Source organism: Pipra filicauda, unplaced genomic scaffold (genome assembly GCF_003945595.2).
Source record: "Pipra filicauda isolate LSUMZ 115617 unplaced genomic scaffold, ASM394559v2 scaffold232_size1229904_pilon, whole genome shotgun sequence".
NCBI classification, from domain to species: Eukaryota; Metazoa; Chordata; class Aves; order Passeriformes; family Pipridae; genus Pipra; species Pipra filicauda.
The window spans coordinates 912,627-924,982 of NW_024104346.1; the positions used below are offsets into that span (position 1 = coordinate 912,627).

The 12,356-nt window shown below is 54.7% G+C and overlaps 2 protein-coding genes across 2 annotated transcripts; both read left to right on the forward strand.

Annotated features, from left to right (window-relative positions):
• The first annotated feature begins 726 nt into the window (after positions 1-726).
• On the forward strand, positions 727-6,594 carry TEKT2 (tektin 2). Its single transcript, XM_027719280.2, has 10 exons — positions 727-801; positions 1,772-1,943; positions 2,296-2,421; positions 3,077-3,282; positions 3,758-3,901; positions 4,415-4,529; positions 4,868-4,975; positions 5,194-5,337; positions 5,522-5,601; positions 6,150-6,594. Exons 2-10 carry the CDS (start codon positions 1,788-1,790, stop codon positions 6,349-6,351), a joined length of 1,281 nt encoding a protein of 426 aa, XP_027575081.1. The 5' UTR covers positions 727-801; positions 1,772-1,787; the 3' UTR covers positions 6,352-6,594.
• Positions 6,595-6,779: 185 nt separating this feature from the next.
• On the forward strand, positions 6,780-11,626 carry ADPRS (ADP-ribosylserine hydrolase). The gene is made up of 6 exons (XM_027719281.2): positions 6,780-7,011; positions 7,500-7,596; positions 8,306-8,513; positions 8,603-8,787; positions 8,876-8,976; positions 9,473-11,626. The coding sequence occupies exons 1-6, from the start codon at positions 6,780-6,782 to the stop codon at positions 9,763-9,765; spliced, it is 1,116 nt and encodes a 371-aa protein (XP_027575082.1). The 3' UTR covers positions 9,766-11,626.
• Positions 11,627-12,356: the final 730 nt, after the last annotated feature.

Consider the following 12,356-nt stretch of genomic DNA (forward strand, 5'->3'; position numbering starts at 1 on the left):
CCCTTTCCGGAAAAATTGTTCTTGCCAAAATTTTCTACCTGTTGCAAGAGTTGCTTTCTTTCCAGCACAGTAAAATGTCGACTTCTTTCACTGTTCCTTCCCTCTCGTAGGCATCTGTACCTCTGTACGACTGTGTATAGGACACAGCAGTCATCGATCTCTGCTGGCTATAGATACCATCAACTTGAGTGTATTGTAAACGAACCGTATTCATTTGAAAAATAAATTTTTTTTGAAATGCATCTATGATACTTTATTTTATTTCTACTTGCATCATTTTAATTTATTCCCAGAGCCAGGATCGGATGGAGGTGGAGGTGTCGGGCTGGGTGGTGGGATCTGTGGGGAGCTCCAGGCACACCCATGCCAGAAAACCACTTACTTCTGGTCTTTTCTGTTTGATTTTATTTTAATGCCGTTTAGTTTAACGAACAAACAAACCAACCCCGAACGGGGCCGAGCTTGAAATGCTCAAGTTGTGGTTTAAATCCTGTGACCACCTGCAGGAATCCTGGGAAGGGATGGCTGCTGTGGGGTGGGGAAGGTGCTCTGGGTCTGGGCGCTCCCTCCTGCTCTATGGGTCATTTTGTTGGGATTTTTTAAAGTATTATTATCATCATCCTTAGCTGCCTTGGGTGCCACTTGGCTGCGGTTTGCGGTGCCCCTGTCCCCGACACCCGCCCTGCAGCCGGTGCTGCACCCGCCGCACCCGCCGCTGCCCGGGACCGCCCGGCAACGGCCCCGCGCGAGCCTGGGGGGAGCCGGGAACGGTGAGGGCAGACCGGGGATCGGCCGCGAACGGTGAGAGGGGACAGCGGGGCCACGGGCGGTCCTGAGCGGGGGAGAGCGCGGGATCGGCACCAGCCCGGGCTGTGAGGGGAGCACGGCCCGGACCGGCCCTGAGGGGGGGCGAGCGGGGCCGGGAGCTGCCCTGGGGCGGGGAGAGAGCGGGGCCGGGACCGACTCTAAGGGGGGAGAGAAGGGGTCGGGACCGGCCCGGGCTGTGAGGGGAGAGAAGGGGTCGGGACCGGTCCTGAGGTGGGGAGCGGAGCAGGGTTGCCCGAGAGAGAGAGGCTCGGAGGTGCCGAGCCCCCTCCACCGCTGTGCCCCGCGGCCCTTTGTGCCCTCCCTCCGCGCTCCCTTCCCTTGGGGGATGCCCGGTCTGCGCTTCCCCGTCAGCCGGTGGTGTCGGTGGCCGTGCCCGAGGGGGCTGCGGGTACGGGGGGTATCCCACAGGGGGTATCCCACAGACGGGGACCCCGCCCCAGAACTGCCCCTGACCGTGGGGCTGGGCACCTGCAGCCCCCTCGGGACCCGCTCTGGGTCTGTGGAGTGGGCCCTGCAGTTCCTGCCCGCTGTGCAGGATGTGCTGGGTAACGAGGGAGATGGCTGCAAACTCTGCTGTCCCTGCAAAGCCTTGGAGTGCCCCGGGATCACAGCCCTGGGCTCAGCCTGCAGCTGTAGCACGGCAGAATCAGTCACATCATCAGCCATTTTGTCCAAGCTCAGTGCTGTGAGCAGCTCCTTGTCCCTGCTCCGTTCCCCAGAGAGGGACCGGTGCACAGGGCTTTCCCCTGACCTGGGGCAGAGGAACGGCACCGACCACCTGTCCTTATGCTCCCCGTTGTGAGGACACGTGTCTGTGTTAGGCCAGGTGCCAGGTTACCGTTTGCCGCTGCTTTTCTCTTGAAGAGCTCTGCAGTTTGTGGCTGCAGCTCCATTTCGGGCGTACTTCCACGAATAAACAGATAAATCTTCCACTCCCATGCAGTCACCTGCTGAGCGAGATGGCCTCGCTGAGCGTAAAGCCGGGCCAGCGGTTCACCCTGCCGGACTGGCAGAACAACGCCCACCGCATCTCGGCCGATGCCGAACACCAGCGTTCTACTTCCCACCAAATCCGGCAGGAAGCACGAGCTCTCCGCAACGACACCGGCAACCAGGTGCGCCTTCTGGCAGGGGGGCTGCTCCCAGGTTTGTCGGGATAGCGGGCTCAAGAGCATGGGAGAGTGTCTGGATCTGGGTGTATGGACCCGTACAGAAGCTGCTAAATATGTGCATTTATGTCCTGTAAATCTGCCTGCAGTGATGTGTCTGTACAGTCAGGAAATCCTCAGGTGTGATTCTCATGTCTGTTGCAACTGTGCTCTCTGTTTGTGTAAGTGGCTGTTAGACCAAATGGCAACGTGTTGTGCTCCTGTGTAGGGTCAGTCAGTCCCAAAAACAAGGCGAGGCTTCAGCAAGGTGCATAAATGCAATTTTGAAAAGAGTAACGGCACTTCTCTCTAATTCCAGGCGAAATGGGATGAGTGTGAAACCCGAACCCGCCTGAAGGATCGTATTACCAGCGTGGACAGATGGAGAGAGGTCCTGGCCAAATGCCTCACAGACATAGACTTGGAAATCGATGCCTTAACCAAAGTATGTTGGGAAAACAGATGGCTGGAAATCAACTTACACTCTCAACGTGGGATGTGAAATAATTGAGGCTTGTCTTGTGCAATGGGCAAGCCCATCTGGATTTCAAGGAGGCCTTTTCACTAGATATATTTGTGTATATATATATATATATATGTATATTTTATACTGGGATCCATAGCTGATGGAATGACTTCCTGGAAGACAAACCACTGTGTGTTCTTGGCTGAGCCAAGCCATGATATGGAGCCATGCACTGCATGCTCCTGTTTGGGTTTCTGGGTGGCTTTTTTGTTGTTTGGGCTTTTTTTAGAGCTCTGAAGGAAAATGAAAAATATGTTAACACCGTCCCTCAAAAATGTTTGGTTTTAACTAGAGAATAGCAGTGGGACATCTCTGATTCTGTGAGTTCTAAACCTGCTGCTCCTTGAGTTGTTTATCCCCAGCAAGGGGTGATTCCCAATGGCAGTGGCAGGTGTAGAGGACTAAGATGTTTGGCTCTGGCAATTTTTATTCCAGACCTGCTAAAAGGTTTCAGAACTGCAAAGATGGGCAGTGTGAGCCCCTCTTAATGAGGGCATGGGTGGGTTCCCCTTCCTTTCTTCCTCCCATCCCTAAAGGTTCCCCACACACACACCTGGCTGACTGCTTCTTCCAGGTGAAGGAGGCAGCAGAAGATGCCCTCCAGGCAAAGAACTTGTGTTTGGATGTTGCCATCGAGTGCCTGACGTTCCGCGAGAGCCGCCGCGACATCGACGTGGTGAGGGACCCTGTGGAGGAGGAGCTGCACAGGGAGGTGAAGGTGATCGAGAAAGCCAAGAAGGAGCTGCAGCAGCGAGTGGATGAAGCCTTCACACAGCTCTGGTGAGGAGTGACAGCTTTTGGCCAAACTCTGCCCTCCTTGCTTGGCCCCAGATATTTAACGTGCCTCTAATTCCACGCTGAGACGGGCAGGCAGGGAACCACACAGGAGCCTTGGATGGTTATTGTCAAGGTCTGGGGACTGGCAAGGGAGAGTGTGTCAAGGGAGACTTCACAAGCACCCTCAGGAAATTTTGGCCCAGACAGATCTCTTGTGCCACCTGCCTTGGTTCAGGAATCAGCAGCTGGGAGGTGTTAAAGGTCCCAGGCCCTAATCCTCCATGGGAATCCTTTGCAGCTCCATTTTCCAGGGCGATGCCAGCACAGGCAGTGCTGGGGGGGGGCAGGCCCAGTTCCCGGTGGGGTGGGAGGTCATCCCTCATTTCAGAGATGACTGGCATGGTGATGAAGCTTCGGGAATTGAGAGCTGCCACTCCCCTTGGCCTGCTCCCACTGACTCCAGCCCTGCTCTCCGCAGCCTCCTGAAGGAAGCTCGGCAGCAGCTGAACTGTGACCACCGGCACAAGGTGGAGGCGTTGGATCTGGATCGGCAGTGCTTGTCCTTCAACGTCACCTCCGGCAACATCTCCTTCAAGGTCAACCCAACGCGGATCCCAGACGGGTAAGGAAAGAACCTGCCCTTGTGTGGCCAAATCTGTGCTGGTGCCTGGAAGAGCCCTGAGACGCTTTTTCCTTCTGTGCTGTATCCTGGTTTGATGGGTACAGCTTTGGAGAGAGCTCAGAACAGGATTTGGCTCTGGGATTTGCTGTGGAATGGTGAAGCCACAGACTTTTGGGAGCTAGCTAATTCGTCACCACAAACCCAGGCCAGCTGCTGGGCCTCCTGCCTGGCTGTAGGTGACACTCAGTGGTGTGGTGTCACCCCTGGCACAGCTCATGGGGGAGCTGCTGCACATTTTCACTTGGCATTCCCTTCCGTGGCTTGGATGTGTCCCTGGTGGAGCAGCTGTTGGGCTCAGTGGGGTTCAGTCTCTGAGGAGGTGAGGCAGGACGTGACCTCCAGATTTCTGGAATTGTTTTGTGCTGCACAAAGCCATCCTCATCTGCAGCAGGTGGTTCCTTTGAGCTGTCTTGCAAACACTCAAGTTTATTTTCTTAACTGATTTGTTGACAGAACAACTGCACTTCGTGAGTGGGAACTGAACAGCCAGTGCAACAAGGATCGTGCTGATGCAGAAATGAAAGCCTCGATTGATCTCCGAGGAGCCATCATGCTCACCATTGCCCAGGTAATGCTCCCTCGGCTGTGGATCCATGGTGCTGTCCTGGATCCAGTGTGGGAGAGTGGCAGGCATGTCTCTGGGTCTGTCTGGGAGCAGCTGCCCTCCTGGTATAAGAGAGGAGCTTGGCTGTGCTGTGGAGCATGCAGCAGTGTCAGCAAGCTGGAGGGCATGTACCTGTCCACCGATCCCTGCCTTCTGGCTACCAGGGGAGGGTGACCTGCACGCCTGTGGCAGTGGCCAAACCCAGCTGGTTTTGCTCCTGGGCTTGCCCCAACCTCCTAGGCACAGCTGGGGGGCACAGACACCTTGTAGCCACGTGTGACTGGAGCCTGTTCCCTCCCCAGACAAACAATGAGCTGGATGCTCAGCGGATAGCTACGGAGTTTGCCTTGAGGAAGAGGATTAGAGACATGGAAGGAGCCCTTAGTGAACTGAGATGGCAGGAGAAGAATGTAAGTGGTATTTCTTTGGTCATCCACCACAGCCCTGGCTGGGAATGGAATCCAAAAGGCTGTTGGTTACATGGAAAGCAGCTTGTGGAAGCAGAGGGTTCAGTTCTCAGAAATCCTCAGAAACCCATCCCCAGCACAGTGAAATCCCCAGAGCCATGGGGGCTGTGTCCCAGCCTGTCTCCCGGGCCGTCCCTCATGACACATCTTTATCTCCTCAGACTTTGGAGGAAATTGCTGAGATGGAGGAGGAAATCCGGCAGCTGGAGGAAGATCTCCGGAAGAGAACGCTGGATCTGAAAGTGGCTCACACCCGCCTGGAGACCCGCACGTACCGGCCCCACGTGGAGCTCTGCAGGGACCAGGTACCTCCCCTGGCACAGCCCCTGTGCGGGACAGGGGCTCTGCAAAACCTGGATGAGTTTTGGAGGGGCTGAGCAATGGATCCTACAGTGACAGAGCAAAGCAAGGAAACAATGTCACAGCTGGGGTGGAGGGGAAATGGGACAAGTGTGGCCTTTGTCAAACCATCCCTGGTCCCCCCTGCAGGCGCAGTTCGGGCTGACAGGGGAGGTGCAGGATCTGGAGGCAGCGATCCGAGTGCTCCAGCAGAAGCGGACAGAGTCACAGTGAGTGTCCTGCTCCCTCTGAGGGACGGGATGGGCTCGGTGGGCACGAGGCACAGCACCAGGGGTCGGTGTGGTTGGAGGGGAGCAGGACTCCCACGGCCCCTGCTCGACTCTGACTTCATCGAGGCACAGACGGTTCCAAAAGGGGCAAAAAGGAGGGTGAAGAGGAAGCAAGAGAAATGCTGCTGTGGGCTGGCAGCTGCCAGGGTATGGGCTCACTATTCCCTGCCCCAAACAAGGAGTGTCTCACACCAAGGAGTATCTGATGAGTTCGCTGTTTGCACAGGGCCAAATGCTCTGTGAAGAAGGTGGGAAGTTGGGTGTGTCCTGTCCAATTTAGAATTATGGAATATCCTGAGTTGGAAGGGACCCTCAAGAATCATCGAGTCCAACTCTTGGCTCTGCACAGACACGCCAAAATCCCACCCTGTCCCTGAGAGTGTTGTCCAAACACTCCTTGAGTTCTGGCAGGTTTGGGGCTGTAACCACTTCCCTGGTGGGCAATGCAGTGTTTAATCCCAACTCCTCTCCCTTCCCCTCGTTCCCAGGAATGCCTTGGACGCTCTATACAGACAACTTCACCGCATCCAGACCGACATTGGCTACAAAACCAACTCCCTGCAGCTGGACAACAAGTGCATGGACACCCGGAGGAAACTCGTGATCCCCGTGGAGAAATTTGATCCAGAGGTTGACGCCGTCAACCGGACCAGGAACCTCCCGAGGAACAGTCAGCTGGAGCTGGCTTAGTTTGGGAATCGCGCAAAAACTCCCGGTGGTGACACGACTCCATAGAGCCAGGAGGAGGGGGGGGTGGATGGAGAACAAGCGGCATCTGCGCCGCGTTAGGAGAATGGAATTCTCCCCCCCCCCCCCCGCCACACACCCCACCTCCTTGGTTTTCTTTTATAACTCTCTGCCCCTTGGATGATGTTTACAGCCTCCCGCGCTCCGAGGAGATTTATAAACAATAAAAAACAAAAGCAGCTTGTCCCCAGTGGTCATCCGAGGGGGATTAAATCCATGTGGATTCCAGGAGGGATTTTCAAGGCGGGTTTGCTGTCTGCACCTCGGTCCTCCGGGACGCTAGGGGGCAGTGTCCGCGGAAACGCCGGAAGGCGTTTCCGCGGACACTGCCCCCTAGCGTCCCGGAGGAAGAAGACGCAGCTCGGGACAAGATGGCGGCCGCCGGTCCGGCCTCGGGCCCTGGGCGGCTCCCGGCTCGTCCCCGGCCCGGCCCCGCTCGTTTCCGGGGCTGTTTGGCCGGGGCGTTGTTGGGGGATTGCCTGGGAGCTGTTTTCGAAGGCAGAAGCGTCGTGAAGCTGCCGGAGCTGCTGAGTTTCCTCAGAGGGCTGGAACCGGCGCCGCCTGAGGAGGAAGGGGGAGAGGCGGCGGGGAGCGCGCGAGGAGGTGGGTGAGGGAAGATCGGCTTGTCCCGCCCCTTCACGCACCCAGCTCAGCACCCCGGAGATTCGAGTTGAACCCTTATACCACCCAGGATCAGGTGTTGGAGTGCTGTCCCCCTCCTTCCCCCATAGAATCTCCCAATCTGGGATACTGTGGTTCTGTGTTGACCTGACTCTTATGCGCCTCTAGATATCAAACACTCTGTCCTGGATCCTGTTAACCATGAAGTACATTCTCTCTGGTTTTAGCTGTGGAGGTTTTGGTTGGAAAGGACCTTAAAAACATCTCATTCCACCCCCTGCCATGGGCAGGGACACCTCCCACTGTCCCAGGTTGCTCCAAGCCCTGTCCAACCTGGCCTTGGACACTTTCAGGGATGGGGCAGCTGGGCAACCTGTGCCAGTCAGGCCTTGGGGATCAGGGAGGTGCTGGCAGAGGGCAGGAGCAGTTTGTCCCTGGCTGGGGGTGTCACCCTGTCCCTCCTGTCGCAGAGTCGCTGCCCTACACGGACGACACAGCCATGAGCAGGTCGGTGGTGCAGTCCCTGCTGGCCAGGGGGGAGTTCGACGAGGTTGACATGGCCAAGAGGTGAGGACGGAGCCTCCTGAAGGTGAAACCATCACTGTGGCTCTCTGTGGAGTCACTGGTAATTTGTGGAGGGGAAAAAAGTCAGGACAGTGGTGGTTAATCCTGTAATTTGGTGTGTGCTTGGCCCTGCCCTGGACCTGCAGCAGCATTGGCTGCAGCGTGGGGTCAGAGTCTGCCTGGACATGTCAGCCCTCTGTGTGTTCACCTTTGGGGAACAGAATGCCTGGAGAGTTCAGAAACACTTAATTTCATGTTTATTTGTTGCTATTTATGTTTGTGCTGCCCTCAATTTAGTGAGGGAATAGGAGTGAGCTCAGCTTGGCTTTGTTTATGATCCATTTCCCTCTGGAATCCCCAGCCCTGGGAGCATTTGGTTCCACTTAAGGGAGAGCGTTTCTTTGTTTAGAAAACTCTTCCATTGAACTTGAACAAAAGACTTTCCTTGTGGTTGCGACCCACGGAAATGTTTCCAGTTTGCTTCTATTTCGAGGCAAAGCTGAGAGGGAAACAAGTGAGTTGTGGAAGGTGGTGTTTATATACCCTTTCCTCCTTTCACACTTTTTCAGGAATTGTTTCCTTGCAGAACTGAACCCCTGACCCCTGACTGTCACTGACTCACACGTGTGTTATTAATTCAGTTTAGCAAGACAAGCAAACACCAGTAACAGACCAAACCCCCCATGTGTTTGCCCTGCCCTGCCCACGCCAGGTTTGCTGAGGAGTACAAGAAGGAGCCCAACAGGGGTTATGGGATGGCCGTGGTCAACGTGTTCAAGAAGCTGCTGAGCCCCAAGTGCAGCGACGTGTTCGAGCCCGCGAGGGCCCAGTTCAACGGGAAGGGCTCCTACGGGAACGGCGGGGCCATGAGGGTGGCCGGCATCCCCCTCGTCTACGCCGACACCCAGGACGTCAAGAAGGTGCTGGAACGTTCTGGGCTCCCCGGGGTGTCCCTGGTGCCGGGGCAGCCCCCTGGGAAGCTGTGCTGACACCAGGATTTCCTTGGCAGTTCGCCAAGCTGAGCGCGGAGCTGACCCACGCCAACTCCCTGGGCTACAACGGGGCCATCCTGCAGGCCCTGGCCGTGCACCTGGCGCTGCAGGGAGGGCTCAGCAGGGAAACCTTCCTGGAGCAGCTCATCGGCCACATGGAGCACGTGGAGGCGGATGACAAGTCTCTCAGCGACGCCCGGGCGTGAGTAGCTGTGGGGGAAGCGCCAGCTCTGCTGTGGTGGTTTGTTCTGGCTCTTCACGTTCTCCCCCCCTTCCCTCTCTGCTTGCAGGCTGGGATTTGAGGATTTACCGTTTTCCAGGCGTCTGAAGAAAATCAAGGAGTTTTTGGAGTTCAGCAGCGTTCCCAAAGAAGATGTGTTGTTTGAGTTAGGTGAGTACCTTTCTTACTGTTAGCATTAGGGAAGAGCTGGAAGCAAGACTACCTCAGCAAGCCTGGTAGGTGTGTCTTCCCCTAGAGTTCTCTTTGTGCTGCCTGTTGGGCACAGAGTGTGCTGGAAAAGCTGCCTGTGCTGACCTGTCAGGAATTGCAAGTCTCTACCCAGTGATTCCCACTCTCTGTTGTGTCTTGCTAAGGAAAACTTATCTTGCATAATACATCTTAATATTCAAAGATCTGTTAGTGGCCAGTGGGTTGTCATGTTGAATGGGAACAGGTAGATGTGTATGGCCAGACTATACTGGTGTAACTGGGAGTTGCTCTCTGGGATGTGAGTGATACTGGGGAACAGAGGGGATTTCTGAGGCACAAACCTTTGCACCTTTTCCTGATAAAATCCATGATACTGGTATGGAAGGTCAGTGGCAGCAGGAAGTTGCAGTTGGAAGAGGGAAGGGAGCCCTGAGGGTAATGGCCGGGTGTGTTCCAGGCAATGGCATCGCTGCTCTGCGCTCCGTCCCCACTGCCATTTACTCCTTCCTGCGCTGCATGGACACTGATCCCGACATTCCCGAGCACTACAATGCCCTGCAGAGAACCATCATCTACTGCATCTCCCTGGGGGGGGACACGGACACCATCGCCACCATGGCGGGGGCCATCGCCGGCGCTTACTACGGCGAGGAGCAGGTGCCCCCGAGCTGGGAGCAGAGCTGTGAGGCTTTCCAGGAGACCCAGAGGATGGCCAAGAGCTTGTATGAACTCTACTGCCAGCGGCTCTGAGCTCCAGGGGAGCTCCAGGGGTTTCCTGAAGGCGAAGAGATGGTCACCTCTGCTTTCGTGGTCAGATCCAGCGGTGGATCCGTGCCGTCGGTGACACCAGCATGCCTCACCTGGGAAAGGTGCCTGCTGCTGTCAACTCGGAGCATGAGCTGCCTTGGAAGGGGGGGGACATCCCCTGCAGTCATGGATCAGCTGGGAAGTGGCTGCACGTGGCACCTTGGACAGTGGGTGCAGCTCTTCTGAGTGTACAGGAGTGTCTTGTTTTCCATGGGATTTCTGCTGCTTGCTTTGTCCACCGTTGTGCCATTTGTCATTGCAGTTACTGGGGGGTGTCTAAATCTGCGGACTTTTTCCCTGTTTTCCTCTGCTCCTGTGTCTGTGGCCTGTGTTGTGGTGGTCAGTGGCCCATCCAGTGGCTTTGGGAGGCTCCACACCCCTCGCACAGCAGCAGGTCACTCTCAGCTGGCCAGCCAAGGGATGTCACAGCAGTCACCAGAGGCCTGGTGGCCTGGGTTGTCCCCTGTGCTGAGTGATGATGCCAGAGCACAGACCTCCCAGGGAGATTTGTTCCCCCAAAGGCAGAATGAGAAGTGCCAGAGAAAGAAGGGATTTCTTTGCATCACTGGTGGCGCTGTGAGAGACCTTTGTTGCCTGCTGGGAGAGGGTGTCCCTGATTGCTGCTGCTCCTGTGTCCCTTGCCCTGTGATCCAACAGGCACCATCACCTGCTGCATTTCGTGTTCCCTTGCACAGCTGCTGTCACACTGCTGCAGCTGCTCTGGCTGCTCCTGTGCTCCTCATTCGTGCATCCCACGTTTTTAACATCCTGTGTATCATGTGTCCCCAGAGCACCACGTGAGATTCCTGTTTAAATCACAGTATCTCAGTACTCTGAGTTGGAAGGGACCCACAAGGATCACAGGAGTCCAGCTCCCAGGGAGACCAAATATGGGGTGGAGATAGTTGTGAAACCTGGTGTTACAGGGATGGAATTCCCAGTTCTCTCAGTGGTAAAAGTGACTTGAGCAGGATGCAGGAGTTACCTCTCACAGTTCTAGTCCTCTGTATTGGATAAGACTTACCCAAAATTAGAGGGGAAGGTGGGTTAATTGGGGGAGAATTTATCAATGTGTAGAAGCAGCCGGTGCTGGTGGCCAGGAACACTCTAGCACAGCTGTATTCCAGAATTTCACATTCAAAACCTTTTCCTGCTGGAGCTGGTGAGAAAGGGAGAAACAGCTTGGGAATGGCACGTCTAGAAAGGGGTTGGAAGCTTTTTTAATAATTGAAAACAAAAAGTCATCATATGGAAGCGTTTATAAATTTGAATGTGACTGTGTGACTCTGTTATTCCTCCAGTATTTCTTGTGACACCGGGAAGTGCCCGTTGTGCTCCCCGGTGGTGTTGGCATGTGGGGGCTGTGTCAGGCTGCATGCACATGTGGGAATCTGGCTGCCACAGGTCCTTCCAGTGTTCCCTGTAGTCTGCTTCCTTCAAGTGCCAGTCTTTTGTGTGATGCTTTAATGGGTTTTCCTTGTATAAATGGGTTCTTGTCCTGGGAACATGTGGAATTTTGGTCTGTTGTATATTTCTGTATTGTGCTGCAGATCTGAGCTGTAAAATGTCAGGTTTTCCACATTATTCTGCCAGAGGGGCGACCAGATTCATGGAATTATTTGAAAGAAGATATTTTTCTTTTAAAGCAGCTTTATAATTTTAAACGTTTGGAACTCACGGAGAGCAAAGAGCTCCTGTTTAAAGGCTAGAGCTCGTTTTAGGCCAAAATTTAAACATGTACTAAAACCTTTAGCTCTGACTTCCTCGGAAAGGAATAAAATCCCTCAGTTATCTTTGTTAATTAGCCACTGCTCCTGTGTTTTGATTCAAGTCATGAAGTTGTGCTTCCCTAATGCCAGGAGTACCAGGAGTGGCTCTTGGTACCAGGGTGAGTTGACACTGGGCATTGCAGGGAGGGTCACTGGAGAGGAGCTTTCCTTCTCAGGAAATCCAGCGTGTGGTGGTGGTGCAGAGACCAGGGAATGTGCTGGGCCCCTGTGACTGGCAGCACGAGGATGGCTTGTTCCTTGGAATGACTTTTGAAGGTGCCTGCATGGCAGCCTGGCTTCCCTGGGAGTGCTTCACCTGTTACAAGGAACGTCTCCTTTGCCAGGTGGGAAAACACATTTTCTTCTCTTTATTCTTTGTACTCTGAGCCTCAGAAGGTGCTTTGCTACAGGTGATTCACCAGTCCTGGCTGTTTCTGAATCACTTGGGATGGAGGTTGGCTGTAGAATAAAAAATCATGGGAAAAAAAAAAAACACATAGAAGGGAAAGGGAATCCCCAGCGCTTCACCCTAAATTCCTCAAATTAATAAGTACCTGGCTGGAAGGGTCTGGGTTTCATCCTTTTTTAAAACTGAACTTCTGGAGACAGGAATCTTTTCCTTTATCAGAAGAAATAACCTCTTGCATAAGGATATCAGCAAGGGAATCTGCTGGGTGTGAGTGAGGAGATTTGAGGAGGAAGGAGAGTATAAGAGAACTGTGTGAGGCTGAGCAAGTCCCAGGACAGAGCACAGCTGAGCCCACC